Source organism: Rattus norvegicus, chromosome 20 (assembly GCF_036323735.1).
Source record: "Rattus norvegicus strain BN/NHsdMcwi chromosome 20, GRCr8, whole genome shotgun sequence".
In the NCBI taxonomy this organism is placed as follows: domain Eukaryota; kingdom Metazoa; phylum Chordata; class Mammalia; order Rodentia; family Muridae; genus Rattus; species Rattus norvegicus.
Window position 1 is genome coordinate 33,523,196 of NC_086038.1, and position 15,959 is coordinate 33,539,154.

Below are 15,959 nucleotides of genomic sequence, written 5' to 3' on the forward strand. Positions count from 1 at the left end.
ATGAAACAGAGCTTGAAATAATACCACTCGGACTAAAATTTTCGTTTTTACCCGCTCAGTATGTGGCACGGACAAGTTCTCTCTTTCTGAAGTGACTTAGCGACTAGAATCTCCTACCCTGGCTTGTTTTCCGGATAGAGGAGAGAAGGGTACAAATCAATGCTTGGGAGATCAGAAGCACCATAGACACTAAGTATTCCTACAGTTGCTGATGCCCCCCCCCCCCCATATCTATACTGATACTCCAATAGTCTCTATAAAGGCCCCATGCATTGGGCCTTTGTATAGTATTTCCTCAGTTTATCATCCTGTCCAGCCTGTCAATCATGTATCTTTCTTTCACAGAAGACATCTGGATGTGTAAATACCTCACTCTGTGAGACTCCATCCTAGCAGGGACTGTGTTAGCTACCTGCAATGACAGCACCGCAGAGCTCTCTGTACCTAACCAACCATTACAATGTTCACTAAAGAAACGAGTAGGCCAATTACTAAAACACACCATATATACTCACTATTTGAGGGATACAATCTTTTACATCTCAGTACCTAAACATCTGATCTGCAAAAGGAACCCCAGTCCCTCTGCCATGTCCCTTGTACTATGACCAGGCCACTAGCGGATCACGTGGTGCCTCCACGCAGACACAGGTAATGCCCACAGGTGTGCAACCAGTTCCAGAGCACAGAGAGACAAAGAGGACAGAAGCTTGTACATGAAGTAGAAAAAGACTTCCTTTCTGTTTGGGGAAACGGGTTCTGTGGAGGCTAAAGCTGCTTCTGAATTTGTCCCACAAACATTGCTGACATTTGCTCAAGAATCCTTCATTATTTGCTTACGGTGACAAACGTAAGACTGAAGCTGCGGTTGCAGGGCATGTCCGTCCAAGGCTCCCACAGAGCCTGCTAAGTCCCTTTCCAGGAAAAGTACATGGGTCCACATTGCCCTGGGCTGCTTCTGCATGGTTATCTCTCTACACAGTCAGCAGCACGGCACAGCCGCAACGTTAATCACAGCCAATTTCACGGCCATGGAATGCCTTGCTGCTCGTTCCTACCTGTTAAATTTTGTGAGATTGAAATTACCATTCTTGTTTCTCTTTAGTTTATAAAAACAAAACTGCGGTGCCGGTTCTCCTTACTGTCTTGTAAACACTCTTTTTTTTGGGGGGGGGGTGGGGACCGAACCCAGGACCTTGCGCTTCCTAGGCAAACGCTCTACCACTGAGCCAAATCCCCAACCCTGTAAACACTCTCAAGGCAGTGTGCAACCACTTACACCCACTTCCTCTTTCTCTCTCTTTTGTGTCTGGAAATGAAAAGACAATATAAACTCCATTTGTCTCCATTTAAGGACCAGACCTTATTTCCAAAAAGGCCACAAGGCACCAGCTTCAGGAATAGACCAGAAGTCCCAGAAACTAAGTCATAAGACACCAGCTCTGGGGACAGACTATAAAATCCAGAACAAGATCATAAAATCCTCTCCCAAAGAACAGCCTAGACATAACCAGAAATTTGGGGAAATATCTCATCTCAGTTGGGGTCATCTCCGCTTGGCAGCCCGATCTTATCACATGACTGAACGTTCATGATGCAAGAGTGCAGACCACCCACCACTGACCACCTGGGACTCCCTAGCACCCACAAATGAACTTTTAGATTACCTAATGCTTCTACAGAGTCCCCCAGTTCCCTATAAGAAGGTCTGTGTGCCTTTGTCTGGGGTTACCATTCCAAAGAACAGCTGACCTCCTATGCTGGTTGTTTCTGCAGAGTAAAGTCTCTTTGTCTTTGCCTACTGAGTCTGAGGTCTTCCTTCATCCATTTCCAGACCCTTACAGAATGTTTTCTACTCCAGCCAGAAGGTTTGGCTTTCACTGAAAGACCACACAAGTCCTGCGGTGGCTCCTATAAACATGTACTAACACTCAGGGCACAGGAGACATACAAGGCATGTGTTACCATGACTTAGAGAGTTGAGACTGGGTTCTTAACCTCTGGAACGCATGCCATTCAGAGTCACTGATGATAGGTGCTACAATTCTTAAAAATGTACTCCTTATGATTTTAAACACATATTTATATTAGACTATCATAGGATCTGCAGTGTTTTACTTTTCTAATTACTAAAGCTGCATGCATAATAATAAAGTTATAACCTGTTCTCACTAGTGATTTGTGAAGGGGTTTTATAAAGTTTTAGTTAACTTGGAAATGTGGCTGTCCTTCATTTTAAGTTCAGGAAGCAGAAGAGGAATCCTATCCCTGGAGATCTGAGTCGGCAGGCTCAGATCGGTCAGAAAGGCTGCCCAGTCTGGAAGCAAAGCAGAGTGTCCTGAGCAACGAGCCAGACAGATTCTGGGGGAGCCGTAACCATGTGGCACCAGAGCATCACCGGGACACTGAAACCTAATTGAGAACGTAGCCAGGAGAGAAGAGAGTTACATATTCACTGCAACTCTACTCAGAAGTTTCAGTACGTAGGCTGGGGAAAAACAAACGGAGATAAACCATTTAGAACTGAGATAGTAAACCCGAGAAGCCCACATAAGAAACAGATGGCCACGGAAGTGCCTTCTGGTGAGAGCAGGCCATGGTAACTTGGGTGGATTTTGATGAGAGTGCATTTGTGAAGTCGGCGTGGATTAGCTAGGACAACAGAAGACGGGCTGGGCCGCCGTCAGTGTCGGCCATTAGCTTCTATCCCTCTCTAAGGTAGGATTCTGTGCTTTCTCTGGCTAAACATTTAAAGACAACCCGAGGACACTGAGCGCAGTCTACAGCCCACTCAGGGGCACTTGTGCCCTTCGCTGTGGTTTCCGAGGGCAGATTCAGAGTAAGAACAAAGCGGCAAGAGAGGGCTGTTGGGAGAGACGAGGTCAGGGAAGGAGAAGCTGGCAAGACGCAAAGGGTAAAGACAAGAACTCAGAGAGTTAGAGGGAGCTCACCAAGAAGCCATAGGCGGATAAACCAGAAAGAAGGAAGGTAAGTATTGGGGAGGCATTTAGCAATTGCCACAACAGAGACAGAGGAGGAACTGATGTCATGATTTATAAATGTCTTCATCTATCTATCTATATTTTTTACTTCCTTTTATTTATTTTTACTTCTAGCATTCTTCTTATATTATAACCTTAGCCTCTGCTTTCCTATGATCCAACAGTTTGTTTTAGAAGTCAGTTTCTAGACCCTACAAGGTTTCTCTCTCTAAAATGAGGCACAGTGAAGACTAAGCTGCCATTTTGCACATCAGCTGCTCCACTTTCACCTGCTAAGGGGTGGCTCCATTGCTTTGCCTTCCTCCTCAGAAACACTGCTGGCTAATGATTTTGACTGTGAATGTTTACCTCATAGGATATAAACACAGCGTTAGGAAAATCCAGCACTGAGTCTAGATCTTTGGCCAATTTTCTCACCTACCTATACACTGGCACCAGACTGAGTGACTGTAAGGTGTATGTATAATGTAGGAGAAAGGCCAAAAGAGCTCTTGCCTCCTGATTGGCTGAAGTCAGCTTGTCTCCCAGCGCTTGCTTTAGATTTTCTAGCTCTAGTTGGAGCTGATTTTTATCCTCTTCCAGACTCAGTTTCTCCTTTTTATGTTGTTCTTCCAATTCCTTAGAAAGAGAAGAAAAAAATTTTAAATTAGTAAAAGTGTAGTACTGTGTTCCCGAAGATTCCAATAAATACAGTCCTGTCAATACTGTACTTTTCACATCAGCTCTCCCTGTAAATAAGGTCAGAGTTAACTGTGGTACCATTTAATTAATACTCAATGTGGCAGATCGAGCCATTCTGGTATAGCCATTAGGTAATGCTTTTAGTCATAAGAGTGGGTGACTGGCTAAGCTCCTGTAGAAAACCAGGAAAGCATGGTCATAAATGTCATTTGGCATGATAAAGCGACTGTTATGATTCTCACGAATCCTCCATTCTATCATTTCTGGAATTCACTGTTGAAACCTGGAGTGTAGGTGAGAAGGAAGGGACAAGAGCACAGTGAAGGGATTAGGGAGTAAACTCAGGGAAACCGGTACCTTTTAAGAACTTAGCGGTTCCCTAGGCATGCTGCCGGTGATAAGCATGGATCGATCTGCATTCTTCTACATGTTGCCCTCCAGTTGAACCAGCACCATTTGCTGAAAATGCTATCTTTTTTCCATTGGATGGTTTTGGCTCCTTTGTCAAAAATCAGGTGACCATATGTGTGTGGGTTCATTTCTGGGTCTTCAATTCTATTCCATTGGTCTATCTGTCTGTCTCTGTACCAATACCATACAGTTTTTATCACTATTGCTCTGTAATACTGCTTGAGTTCAGGGATAGTGATTCCCCCTGAAGTCCTTTTATTGTTGAGGATAGTTTTAGCTATCCTGGGTTTTTTGTTATTCCAGATGAATTTGCAAATTGTTCTGTCTAACTCTTTGAAGAATTGGATTGGTATTTTGATGGGGATTGCATTGAATCTGTAGATCGCTTTTGGTAAAATGGCCATTTTTACTATATTAATCCTGCCAATCCATGAGCATGGGAGATCTTTCCATCTTCTGAGGTCTTCTTCAATTTCTTTCTTCAGTGTCTTGAAGTTCTTATTGTACAGATCTTTTACTTGCTTGGTTAAAGTCACACCGAGGTACTTTATATTATTTGGGTCTATTATGAAGGGTGTCGTTTCCCTAATTTCTTTCTCGGCTTGTTTCTCTTTTGTGTAGAGGAAGGCTACTGATTTATTTGAGTTAATTTTATACCCAGCCACTTTGCTGAAGTTGTTTATCAGGTTTAGTAGTTCTCTGGTGGAACTTTTGGGATCACTTAAATAAATTATCATATCATCTGCAAATAGTGATATTTTGACTTCTTCTTTTCCGATCTGTATCCCCTTGACCTCCTTTTCTTGTCTGATTGCTCTGGCTAGGACTTCAAGAACTATATTGAATAAGTAGGGAGAGAGTGGGCAGCCTTGTCTAGTCCCTGATTTTAGTGGGATTGCTTCAAGTTTCTCTCCATTTAGTTTAATGTTAGCAACTGGTTTGCTGTATATGGCTTTTACTATGTTTAGGTATGGGCCTTGAATTCCTATTCTTTCCAGGACTTTTATCATGAAGGGGTGTTGAATTTTGTCAAATGCTTTCTCAGCGTCTAATGAAGTGATCATGTGGTTTTGTTCTTTCAGTTTGTTTATATAATGGATCACGTTGATGGTTTTCCGTATATTAAACCATCCCTGCATGCCTGGGATGAAGCCTACTTGATCATGGTGGATGATTGTTTTGATGTGCTCTTGGATTCGGTTTGCCAGAATTTTATTGAGTATTTTTACGTCGATACTCATAAGGGAAATTGGTCTGAAGTTCTCTTTCTTTGTTGTGTCTTTGTGTGGTTTAGGTATAAGAGTAATTGTGGCTTCATAGAAGGAATTCGGGAGTGCTCCATCTGTTTCAATTTTGTGGAATAGTTTGGATAATATTGGTATGAGGTCTTCTATGAAGGTTTGATAGAATTCAGCACTAAACCCATCTGGACCTGGGCTCTTTTTGGTTGGGAGACCTTTAATGACTGCTTCTATTTCCTTAGGAGTTATGGGGTTGTTTAACTGGTTTATCTGTTCCTGATTTAACTTCGGTACCTGATATTTGTCTAGGAAATTGTCCATTTCCTGTAGATTTTCAAGTTTTGTTGAATATAGGCTTTTATAGTAAGATCTGATGATTTTTTGAATTTTTTCTGAATCTGTAGTTATGTCTCCCTTTTCATTTCTGATTTTGTAAATTTGGACACACTCTGTGGGTCCTCTCTTTAGTCTGGCTAAGGGTTTATCTATCTTGTTGATTTTCTCAAAGAACCAACTTTTGGTTCTGTTGATTCTTTCTGTGGTCCTTTTTGTTTCTACTTGGTTGATTTCAGCTCTGAGTTTGATTATTTCCTGCCTTCTACTCCTCCTGGGTGTATTTGCTTCTTTTTGCTCTAGAGCTTTTAGGTGTGCTGTCAAGCTGCTGACATATGCTCTTTCCTGTTTCTTTCTGCAGGCACACAGCGGTATGAGTTTTCCTCTTAGCACAGCTTTCATTGTGTCCCATAAGTTTGGGTATGTTGTACCTTCATTTTCATTAAATTCTAAAAAGTCTTTAATTTCTTTCTTTATTTCTTCCTTGACTAGGTTATCATTGAGTAGAGCATTGTTCAATTTCCACGTATATGTGGGCATTCTTCCCTTATTGTTATTGAAGACCAGTTTTAGGCCATGGTGGTCTGATAGCACGCATGGGATTATTTCTATCTTTCTGTACCTGTTGAGGCCCGTTTTTTGTCCAACTATATGGTCAATTTTGGAGAAAGTACCATGAGGAGCTGAGAAGAAGGTATATCCTTTTGCTTTAGGATAGAATGTTCTATAAATATCTGTTAAGTCCATTTGGCTCATGACTTCTCTTAGTCTGTCTACGTCTCTGTGTAATTTCTGTTTCCATGATCTGTCCATTGATGAGAGTGGGGTGTTGAAATCTCCCACTATTATTGTGTGAGGTGCAATGTGTGTTTTGAGCTTTAGTAAGGTTTCTTTTACGTATGTAGGTGCCCTTGTATTTGGGGCATAGATATTTAGGATTGAGAGTTCATCTTGGTGGATTTTTCCTTTGATGAATATGAAGTGTCCTTCCTTATCTTTTATGATGACTTTTAATTGAAAATTGATTTTATTTGATATTAGAATGGCTACTCCAGCTTGCTTCTTCTGACCATTTGCTTGGAAAGTTGTTTTCCAGCCTTTCACTCTGAGGTAGTGTCTGTCTTTGTCTCTGAGGTGTGTTTCCTGTAGGCAGCAGAATGCAGGGTCCTCATTGCGTATCCAGTTTGTTAATCTATGTCTTTTTATTGGGGAGTTGAGGCCATTGATGTTGACAGATATTAAGGAATAGTGATTATTGCTTCCTGTTATATTCATATTTGGATGTGAGGTTGTTTGTGTGCTTTTCTTCTCTTTGTTTTGTTGCCAAGACAATTAGTTTCTTGCTTCTTCTAGGGTATAGCTTGCCTTTGAGCTGGGAGTCTTCACTCTCTTCTATACCTATTATCCTTAGGTTTGATCTTCTCATTGAGTCCTGGATTTCCTGTATGTTTTGGACCAGTAGCTTTTTCTGCTTTACATTATCTTTGACAGTTGAGTCAATGATTTCTAGGGAATCTTCTGCTCCCGAGATTCTCTCTTCCATCTCTTGTATTCTGTTGGTGAAGCTTGTATCTACAGCACCTTGTCTCTTCTTTTGATTTTCTATATCCAGGGTTGTTTCCATGTGTTCTTTCTTGATTGCTTTTATTTCCATTTTTAATTCCTTCAACTGTTTGATTGTGTTTTCCTAGAATTCTTTCAGGGATTTTTGTGTCTCCTCTCTATGGGTTTTTACTTGTTTATTTATGTTTTCCTGGAATTCTTTCAGGCATTTTTGCGATTCCTCTCTGTAGGCTTCTACTTGTTCTCTAAGGGAGTTCTTCACGTCTTTCTTGAAGTCCTCCAGCATCATGATCAAATATGATTTTGAAACTAGATCTTGCTTTTCTGGTGTGTTTGGATATTCCATGGTTTTTTTGGTGGGAGAATTGGGCTCCGATGATGCCATGTAGTCTTGGTTTCTGTTGCTTGGGTTCCTGCGCTTGCCTCTTGCCATCAGATTATCTCTAGTGTTGCTTTGTTCTGCTATTTCTGACAGTGGCTAGAATGTCCTATAAGCCTGTGCGTCAGGAGTGCTGTAGACCTGTTTTCCTGTTTTCTTTCAGCCAGTTATGGGGACAGAGTGTTCTGCTTTCGGGCGTGTAGTTTTTCCTCTCTACAGGTCTTCAGCTGTTCCTGTGGGCCTGTGTCTTGAGTTCACCAGGCAGGTTTCTTGCAGGGGAAAAGTTGGTCCTACCTGAGGTTCCGAGGCTCAGGTGTGCTCGTGGGGTACTGCCTAAGTCCTCTCCGCAGCGGCAGCAACCGAGAAGATCTGTGCCGCTCTTTCCGGGAGCCTCCGTGCACCAGGGTTCCAGATGGCGTTTGGTGTTTTCCTCTGGCGTCTGGATGTGCGCAGAGTGCAGTCTCTTCTGGTTTCCCAGGCGTGTCTGCCTCTCTGTAGGTTTAGCTCTCCCTCCCACGGGATTTGGGTGCAGAGAACTGTTTATCCGGTCTGTTTCCTTCTGGCTAGCGTCTTCTTGCAGGCTGTGACAGCGGTATGAAGTAAACTCTGTAGGGATGCAGTGTTTCTCACGAGGGCCTCGTTTGCACGGGCATAGTCTCCCACAGTCCCAGTAGGAGGGCAGGTGGTCTGCATTATGACACTATTGGGACATACAGTTTAAGCAGGTGAGCTTTTCATATTGGGGGAAGATGGCTCCCTTCTGAAACCCTGGTTCCTCGGGGTCCAAGGCTAACCTATCTGAGGAGAGCCATCTTGGGTGCTACGTTATTGTTTCTGCACAGTTTGTCCCTATACAGTTCACACGGTGAATCCCTTCAGTTATAGTAGGAGATTTAATCCTTTTGTAATAAATAAGGAGAAGAGAGGTCATATTAGCTGAACTTTGTTTTATTTTTTTCACTGTCATAAACATTTATTAGTCACCAAGTTCCTTAGGATAATTCTTATCTTTTTTTCCCTTTTACTGAAAATAGATTTTTTTCCCTCCTGATTATGGTTTCCTCTCCCTCTTCTCCTCCCATTTATTTTTTCCTCACAGCTCCTCTCATTTAGACCTGCTCCTTTTCTGTCTCTCACTGGAAAGAAAAACAGACTTCTGGGGGATAATAAAAAGATATAATAAGATAGAATAAAAACTAACAGGTCAGAGTAGGACAAAACGAACAAGCAGAGGTAAAGGAGCCCAGGAGAAGGCACAAGAAGCAGAGACTCACTACTGGCACACTCAAAACAGGAAACCGGAAGCCATGTTTATGTGCACTACGTAGTGCAGACCGCAGGCCCTGTGCATGCTGCCCCGGTCTGCATAAGTCCTTTGTGTGCATTGATCATTCAGAGGGCCTGGTTCCTCCAGTGTCCTCCACCCGTCTGGCTCTACACTCTTTCTGCTTACTCTTCTGGATGGTTCTCTAAGCCCTGTGGGAAGGAGTTGATGGAGACATCCCATTTAAGGCTGAGGGTTCCAAGATCTCTCGGTTTGCACAACGTCGAGCTGTTATTCCATCCCGTGTGCCGCGGGGGGAAGCGTCTGTACAGGGACTGTTTCCCTGAAATCCTCTTTAAAAACTACTTTGACACTAGAGGAAGGGGGTTCTGGAAGAAAGCTAGTTTTAGCTTGCTTACTTAGCATTTTCCCTGGGCGGCAACAGGGGAAGGGGGCGGCAGTAGGCAAGAAGCAAACTGTTGGCAAGTGATACCCAGAAGGCAGCCCAGAGGGCTCTGTGGCAAATCCCTCCAAACAGGAACTTTTTCCTCAGGAGCTCATGCGCCCCAGGAAGGAAGCAAACTGTTACAGGTGTGGTGAAGGGAAAACTCGCTGAGTTCTATAAAGCTGGTCCCAGCTTCTGAAAAGCAGGAGGCGATGGCTGGGGGAGGGGCTCTGGCCAGCCCAGCTGTGAGCCTAAGTTTCTCAGACCTGTGCAGCTAGCTGCCTGTGACCATGCTGCAGCGCCTGTGAGCTGTCACCCGTGAGCTGTCACCCGTGAGCTGTCACCCGTGCTGGGGTGGGCTTTTTGTAGATGCAGCTGCTTTTGAGTCATTCCTGCTCCTTGTAAGTAACCACTCATCTGTGCTCCCAATAAACACTCATCGCTTCCCCAAGTTGCACACTGGTGTAATTATTACTTTGGTCTGTTACAGCCTCTTTCTGGGGTGGGCGGGTGTGTATATTTCTTCCCCAAGGGAACTTCCAACACAACACAGAGAGCTTTTGAATGTGTTCGCATATAGGAAAGGCCACGCCATCTTTCTGATGACAAACATGTTTGCTGTAAGTGGAGGGCTGGAAAGACAGCCCAGGAGTTAAGAGCACTGACTGCTCTTCAGAGGGACCCAGATTGGATTCCCAGCACCTACATGGTGGCTCACGACATTCTGTACCTCCAGTTCCAAGGGATCCAATGTCCTCCTTTGGCTTCTGTGGTACTGGTACACATGTGGGGCAAAAACACTCGCTCATAAAATAAAAATAAACACATCTAAATTATTTTTCAAAGGACTCTAAGTGGGCTAAGGCAGGTTTAAAGGTAGCTCAAAACTTCAAATTGTATGGGTAAGAGATGACTGGGGGTGGGGGGGATGAGGTACAGACCCTTGCATTAAATAGCATCTAAAGGCAGGACATCATCAATTAAAACTGGACGTGTAAATAAAGGTGATGAACAATAGCCAGCAAGTAGCAGTGTGCAGTGTATGCATTAGTGTGTACCTCTGAGCAGAGCACAGCCGCCTCATTAAGCAGGCACAGGACTATACCAGGAGGGGACACGTGAGCTGGCATGGAAAAAAATGGCAATCGGTCTCATGAGAGTATGTCACTAATTGTTGTCTCTGCCTGGAGGAACACATAATAGTTCAGGCAGAAGTAACATTCGACGAAGAAATTTTAATTTTCACATCCTAAAGTATGCCAGTCCTTATGTCACAAGATGAAGAAGTATTATGGCAGAGAATCCAAATTTACATTCTATCTATTCCACTTAGTAAGGTTGGTGACACTAATCTCGAGTCGTGAGTATCAAGGGACATTATCACAGAAAAAAAAAATCACTCGTAAACTGAAAAGTACAACTATATGAACCATTAGAGCCCTTTAGCAAATGTCCGCACGAGGGTAATGAGATGCCTTACGGTTTTACAGACCCGAGACCCAGGTCTACGTGAGTCTCAGATCGCATGGGACTGAGTACGCTCCCTTATAAGTAAATGGGGGGCAACAACCAGTCAAGACACATAGAAAAACGATGTATCACGCGTAACCCCAGCACGCACGCGCACATGACAGCAAGCACTAGTGACGTTACTGATTACCACAGCCAGGACATGCCTGAGAACTCGACACTTGCTCCGTACTGTAGGACATGTGACATCCTCTTCTGGCAGAGAAGGTGTCAGAGACAGCAGCTTGGGCTGAGAGCCACCACAGCCAACAAGCAAAGGGCTATGGAAAGGTGTCAGGTATGGTAGTCGATTTCCCTTCTCTGCTGTGTAATACTGGTTGTCATACAGTGCCATTCATAAGGTGAATCTTTAAGGAAGGGAAGAAACTAAAAACACACGCGTGCATGAATAATGTTCCTGGGAAGGAAGCCATCTACTAGAAATGTGTGTGGGTAAGTTAAGGCTTCCTGAAACGGACAGTTACCTCTTGATGAAGAAGTCCTAGAGGAAAGAGTGTCTCAGTTACTGTTTATGTAAATTAGCCTGCCTTAATAAAGCAGCCCCACATCAGGACTTAACATAAGCCGGGTGTGTCACTACTGGAATCATGGTTTAAAGCGTGATGATAAGACGGGAGCTGGGAAACCCCAGCAACTGTTGTTCCGGAATACAAGTCGTGACGGAGCACAGCCAGACTCCCGCCAGTTTAAGCTGCAGTGGCGAACAAGTCTGCACTCACCGTCTGCAGCTTGATCTTATCTCGGCTTGCATTGCTATGGACTGCCTCGATAGCCATGTGGTGTTTCCAAGCTAGTTCTTCCAGAGTCTTCCCGTGGGTCTCATTTAACTGGGCCACCTCCCCTTCCAATCGAGTTTGCAGGTTCTTAAGCTCCATCTCGTAATACTCTTGCTGCGTTCTCTTGACTTCGTTTACTTTCTGGAATGAAAAACCAAGATCAAGAACTGGAGTCTGCTTCTCCATCAGTGCTGTCAGTGTCTGGGTACCTTAGACATGTATAAACTGGAATGAACGCAATGCGTCAGGACCTAGACTTTGAAACCTTACGATTGGTTTTCTCAGAGAGTAACAAGGTGGATGAGGCAAAAACAAAATAGTTTAAATTAAGAAATAAAATGAAATGTTGCTGTATTAGAAGAGAATGTGTGTTGGTACAATAGTAACATTAAAGGATTAAGGGTTGTGAGCAGTACACAAAAAGGCTTAGCCATCAACTGCTCATATAATATCATTCAGTACAACTGGGGTGTCATCTCTGTGTCTTTTTACCAATCACAAGCTAGCGATGAGAAGAAGTAAAAAGACAGTGGCGGTACAGTGTTATGACTTGTATGAAAGGTGTCTATTGCATGTTGCTAAAGTGTACAGAAAGGGGTATAATCTCGGTAGGCAGAGTCTCTCTCTCTCTCTCTCTCTCTCTCTCTCACACACACACACACAGAGAGAGAGAGAGAGAGAGAGAGAAAGAGAGAGAGACAGAAGGACAGACAGACAGACAACGAATCAATTCAATTAGGGAAGAGAAAACACAGAGCTGGCAAGGACACGCTCTCACGCCCAACTTTCACAAGCTAAGAAGGCATCCAAAGATGTCTCATGTCAAAGGCATGGATTCGTGCCCTTTTACGGTTGTCATGGTACTTTAAGAGGCTAACACAAAAGGGTAAAAGAACTCTCCATAAAACCTAGAGAGGAAAACTACACCTCCTCTTTGGATCCTGTCTGGAGTCATCAATTTCCATGGATTCACCACCATTTCCATTGCCTTTCAGCATTTTGAATGACGAAAAAAAGTAGTTAACCAGGGGACAAAGACGCAGGGAGACGGAAGGCCTAGTGCGGTCTAATCACACAAGTTACCACAGGCCACGTAATCCTGGGAACACTGAATGAACAGTGATGGACTTCAGGAACAGGTGTGAGTCAAATCATGAAATGGGCTCTTCATACTAAAAGCTTGGATTTTTGTTCTGGAGGGAATGAGAAATTACACATATACTCACATGTGAGAAGTCATCATTCATAAATATATATATATATATATATAATTCATCTTTGTAATAGGTTAAGGAGAAAATCTAGGAGGCTGTCACCACTACCATCAGAACAGCAAAGACACCTACTTCAACTCACGATCTGTGAGTAGGTATGAAGAGAAGAGGATGGATAGAAGCCTATGAGGGGAGTGGAACCAACAAGACGTAGTGAGAGATAAGGAGATTAGAGAAGATGCCTCCCCTGACTAGGTCAAGTAAGGAACACACTAAACAGCGATAAGGAGAGGGGATTTCTGTGCATACTGCAATGACGTGTTTATCAAAACCATAAATAGAGACATTGAGTGGAAAGTTCAGTATATAAGGCTCAGGGGGAAGGACTCTGCAGCTATCAGGGAACAAATGGCACCAGTTGTTACTGGAGTAGACAAGTGAGTGGAATAAGAGAGAACCCTGGGCTCATCTTGCCAGGAGGGTCATTACTGTAGCTTGCAGGATTCACAGCTGGGTACCCTGTGGTATTGGTTATGTTGTTCCCCTGGTGGCAAACACAGCACGTCTTGGCACCATGAAAGCTGGGGTGAAACTTCCTAGCGAGTACCAGCTTGATTTCTCATCGCCCAGTGACTCAAGCTTGTGATGTCTTGAGCAGCAGGGTCTAACTTACCATCAACTTCTGGAACGCAACGAAGTGATGCCGGCAGGAATGTTTTGGGAGTAACTGAGGTGGTTTGAATAGGTTTGGCCTCCACAGACTCATGTGTTTGAATGCTTGGCCCATAGGGAGCGGCACATTAGGAGGTGTAGCCTTGTTGGAGTAGGGGTGGCTTTATTGCCAAGTAACATGTCATTGTTGGGGTGGGGGTGGGGGTTTTGATGTCTCCTATATCAATCTAGGCCCGGTGTAGCACAGTCTTTCCCCTGCTGCCTGCAGAACTCGGTTCTATCTCCAGCACCATGTAGGCCTGTGTGCTGCCGTGCTCCCTACCATGAGGAAAATGGGCTAAATCCCTGAAACATGAGCCAACTAAATGTTAGCCATTAGCAGAGTCTCTGTGGTCATGGTGTCTCTTCACAGCAATGAAAAATTAACTACCACAGTAGCTAGTTGCTACCTTTTCATAAGACAGAACTGTTAATGTTCTGGCAGAATGTCTGGTAGTGTCATCTGGGCTCAAAACCTGTGGCTGGGTGAATAATAGGACCTAGGGGAAAACCTACTATTATTCTGTTTAGTTAACAACATATTAAACTGTCACCCATGTGCTCATATGTGTTAAGTTTCTGCAGCTTTCAGTTCTCAGCAGCGAAGCTTCTTTTCTGTAGTAGACAGGATTACTACAGAGACTCACATCTGGTCAGAGCAGAGAATACAAGGCTATGGACCACTCAACCTAAACGGGACATCTGTACCACACTCCCTACCCACAAGGCACAGGAATCGACTCAGAAGAAAAGCCAGAGAGACAGCAAGAGCCAAGGGTGGAGGACTGCTTTGAAACAAGGGTTTTATGGCCATTCTGGGACCACTGCAAACATGAACTCACAGCAGGCCGTGGCAGATGCACAATGTCTGCACAAGACCAAGCCAGCCCAAGGCCCAGCATGATGCGGGAAGGAGCTCACAGAAATCCCACTTCTAGCTGAGGAATCCCGGCAACTGATGGGTGCTAAGGGAGAAAGAGGCAGTTCTCCTTGGATTTACTAGGCTGCCCACCTTCCAGTGGACTACCCAACAGCCATACACGTACCGGGAGCATCAGTACTCAGTGTGTTTAAGTAGAACTCATGAATTTGGGAGGAAAAGAAAGTAGACGTACGGGAGAAGGTGAGAGGGGAAAGATTTGATCAAAGCACATCATACCACATTCATGTGTGGGATTCTCAAACAATAATCGTGTGGATTGCTAGGAAAATCTCTACTACTGGGGGTTGAGGGGTACAAACAGTATGATGTCCGATGCAGCAAATCTGACAACTACAGACTGGGGAACTGAGGCAAACCCAGCTTCGATGGCACGGTGGTAAAACAAAACAAAAACCCAGACCAGAAAGATAGGAAGTAGGGGAGAGGAAGGAAATAGAGGAAGGGAAGGGAGAGAAAGAAAAGAAAAAGATTCCCAGGAGTATATGCAATAGCACATTTCATTTATTTAAAAATGTATTCAATACAATGTATAATAAAATACAAATCCTACTCATTTTCTGGCTTGAAATGAATAGAAATTCTTAGATTTTTTTTATAGTATAGATTGCTATGCAAATATTTGGAACACATACGTAACATTGCATGGTCCCTTTGAACCTTATTTCCAAAAAAACAAACCAAGACTAGACTAAGAATGTATGTCCCCATGCAGCAGGACGGGGACCTGCACTTCCTTCTGCTCCTCCCCTGCCCACGGTACCTTCTCCATCTCCAACTCCTGCTGCTTCTGTTCTTCGTCCAGGCTCTGCGTTCTGCTCTGCAGAAACGCTCGCTCCTTTTCCAGCTGACATAATCTCTCATGGGCTCTGGATTTTTCTGATTCTAAATCTTTAATTGTAACTTCCTGGGTCATCTGAGTTGCCTGAAGCATTCCAATATGACCTGGAAAGCGCCCCCCACAAAGAAAAGCCCCTCAGTTTCCAGCGTGTCACTATGAAGCGTGTCTCTAATGACACAACTACGCTTCAGCCTGAGTGGTCCCAGCTGTCGCCTTGGCTTCCGTGCTGCACCCATGCGGAAATAATCCCCACGGGAACGTCTCACCCAGTTATACTCCTTTAGAATACCAAGTCCACTTTTACACCACGGATGGTCCCTGGTACCATCTCGACGATTTTTTAAAAAGGAGAAGCTGCAAGGTAAACAAGTTAACATAGGAACAACTCTTCAGTAGCTTGTGGGAAAGTTCCCGGGGAGCAACTATGGAAAGAGGATGCACTGGCTAGTTCTATGAAATAAAGATGGGACATTTATTCTCTTCTCTTCTTCCGCCCTACCCCCTGGAAGAATGTGTGTGCAGGGAACAAAGGTAGCAGCTGGTTCAACTGAATTTGTTTTAGATAAAGATGAGATTGGAAGGCTGAGGAGAGCAAGACTGAAAACAAACTGAAGGACAATTAAACTGG

At 43.9% G+C, this 15,959-nt stretch overlaps 1 protein-coding gene and 1 non-coding gene across 19 annotated transcripts in view; one reads left to right on the forward strand and one right to left on the reverse strand.

Annotated features, from left to right (window-relative positions):
• Nucleotides 1-15,959, reverse strand: part of Fam184a (family with sequence similarity 184, member A) — a 122,208-nt gene that overhangs the window by 46,107 nt on the left and 60,142 nt on the right. For 13 of the 18 annotated variants that reach the window (XR_005497785.2, XR_005497786.2, NM_001427095.1 and 10 more), the window contains exons 4-6: nucleotides 15,254-15,435; nucleotides 11,569-11,766; nucleotides 3,498-3,620 (exon numbers count right to left, since the gene is read on the reverse strand). Coding sequence is in view for 16 of the 18 variants with exons in the window: in NM_001427095.1 (NP_001414024.1) it covers nucleotides 3,498-3,620; nucleotides 11,569-11,766; nucleotides 15,254-15,435 (503 nt within the window). In the remaining 2 variants the exon portion in view is untranslated. The remainder of the gene's footprint in view (nucleotides 1-3,497; nucleotides 3,621-11,568; nucleotides 11,767-15,253; nucleotides 15,436-15,959) is intronic. The other 5 variants (XM_063279315.1, XM_039099322.2, XM_063279314.1 and 2 more) reach the window with 1 other exon arrangement.
• LOC120099028 (small nucleolar RNA SNORA26) lies at nucleotides 12,464-12,584 on the forward strand. The gene has a single exon (XR_005497855.1). It is a non-coding gene; the product is annotated as a small nucleolar RNA SNORA26 (small nucleolar RNA).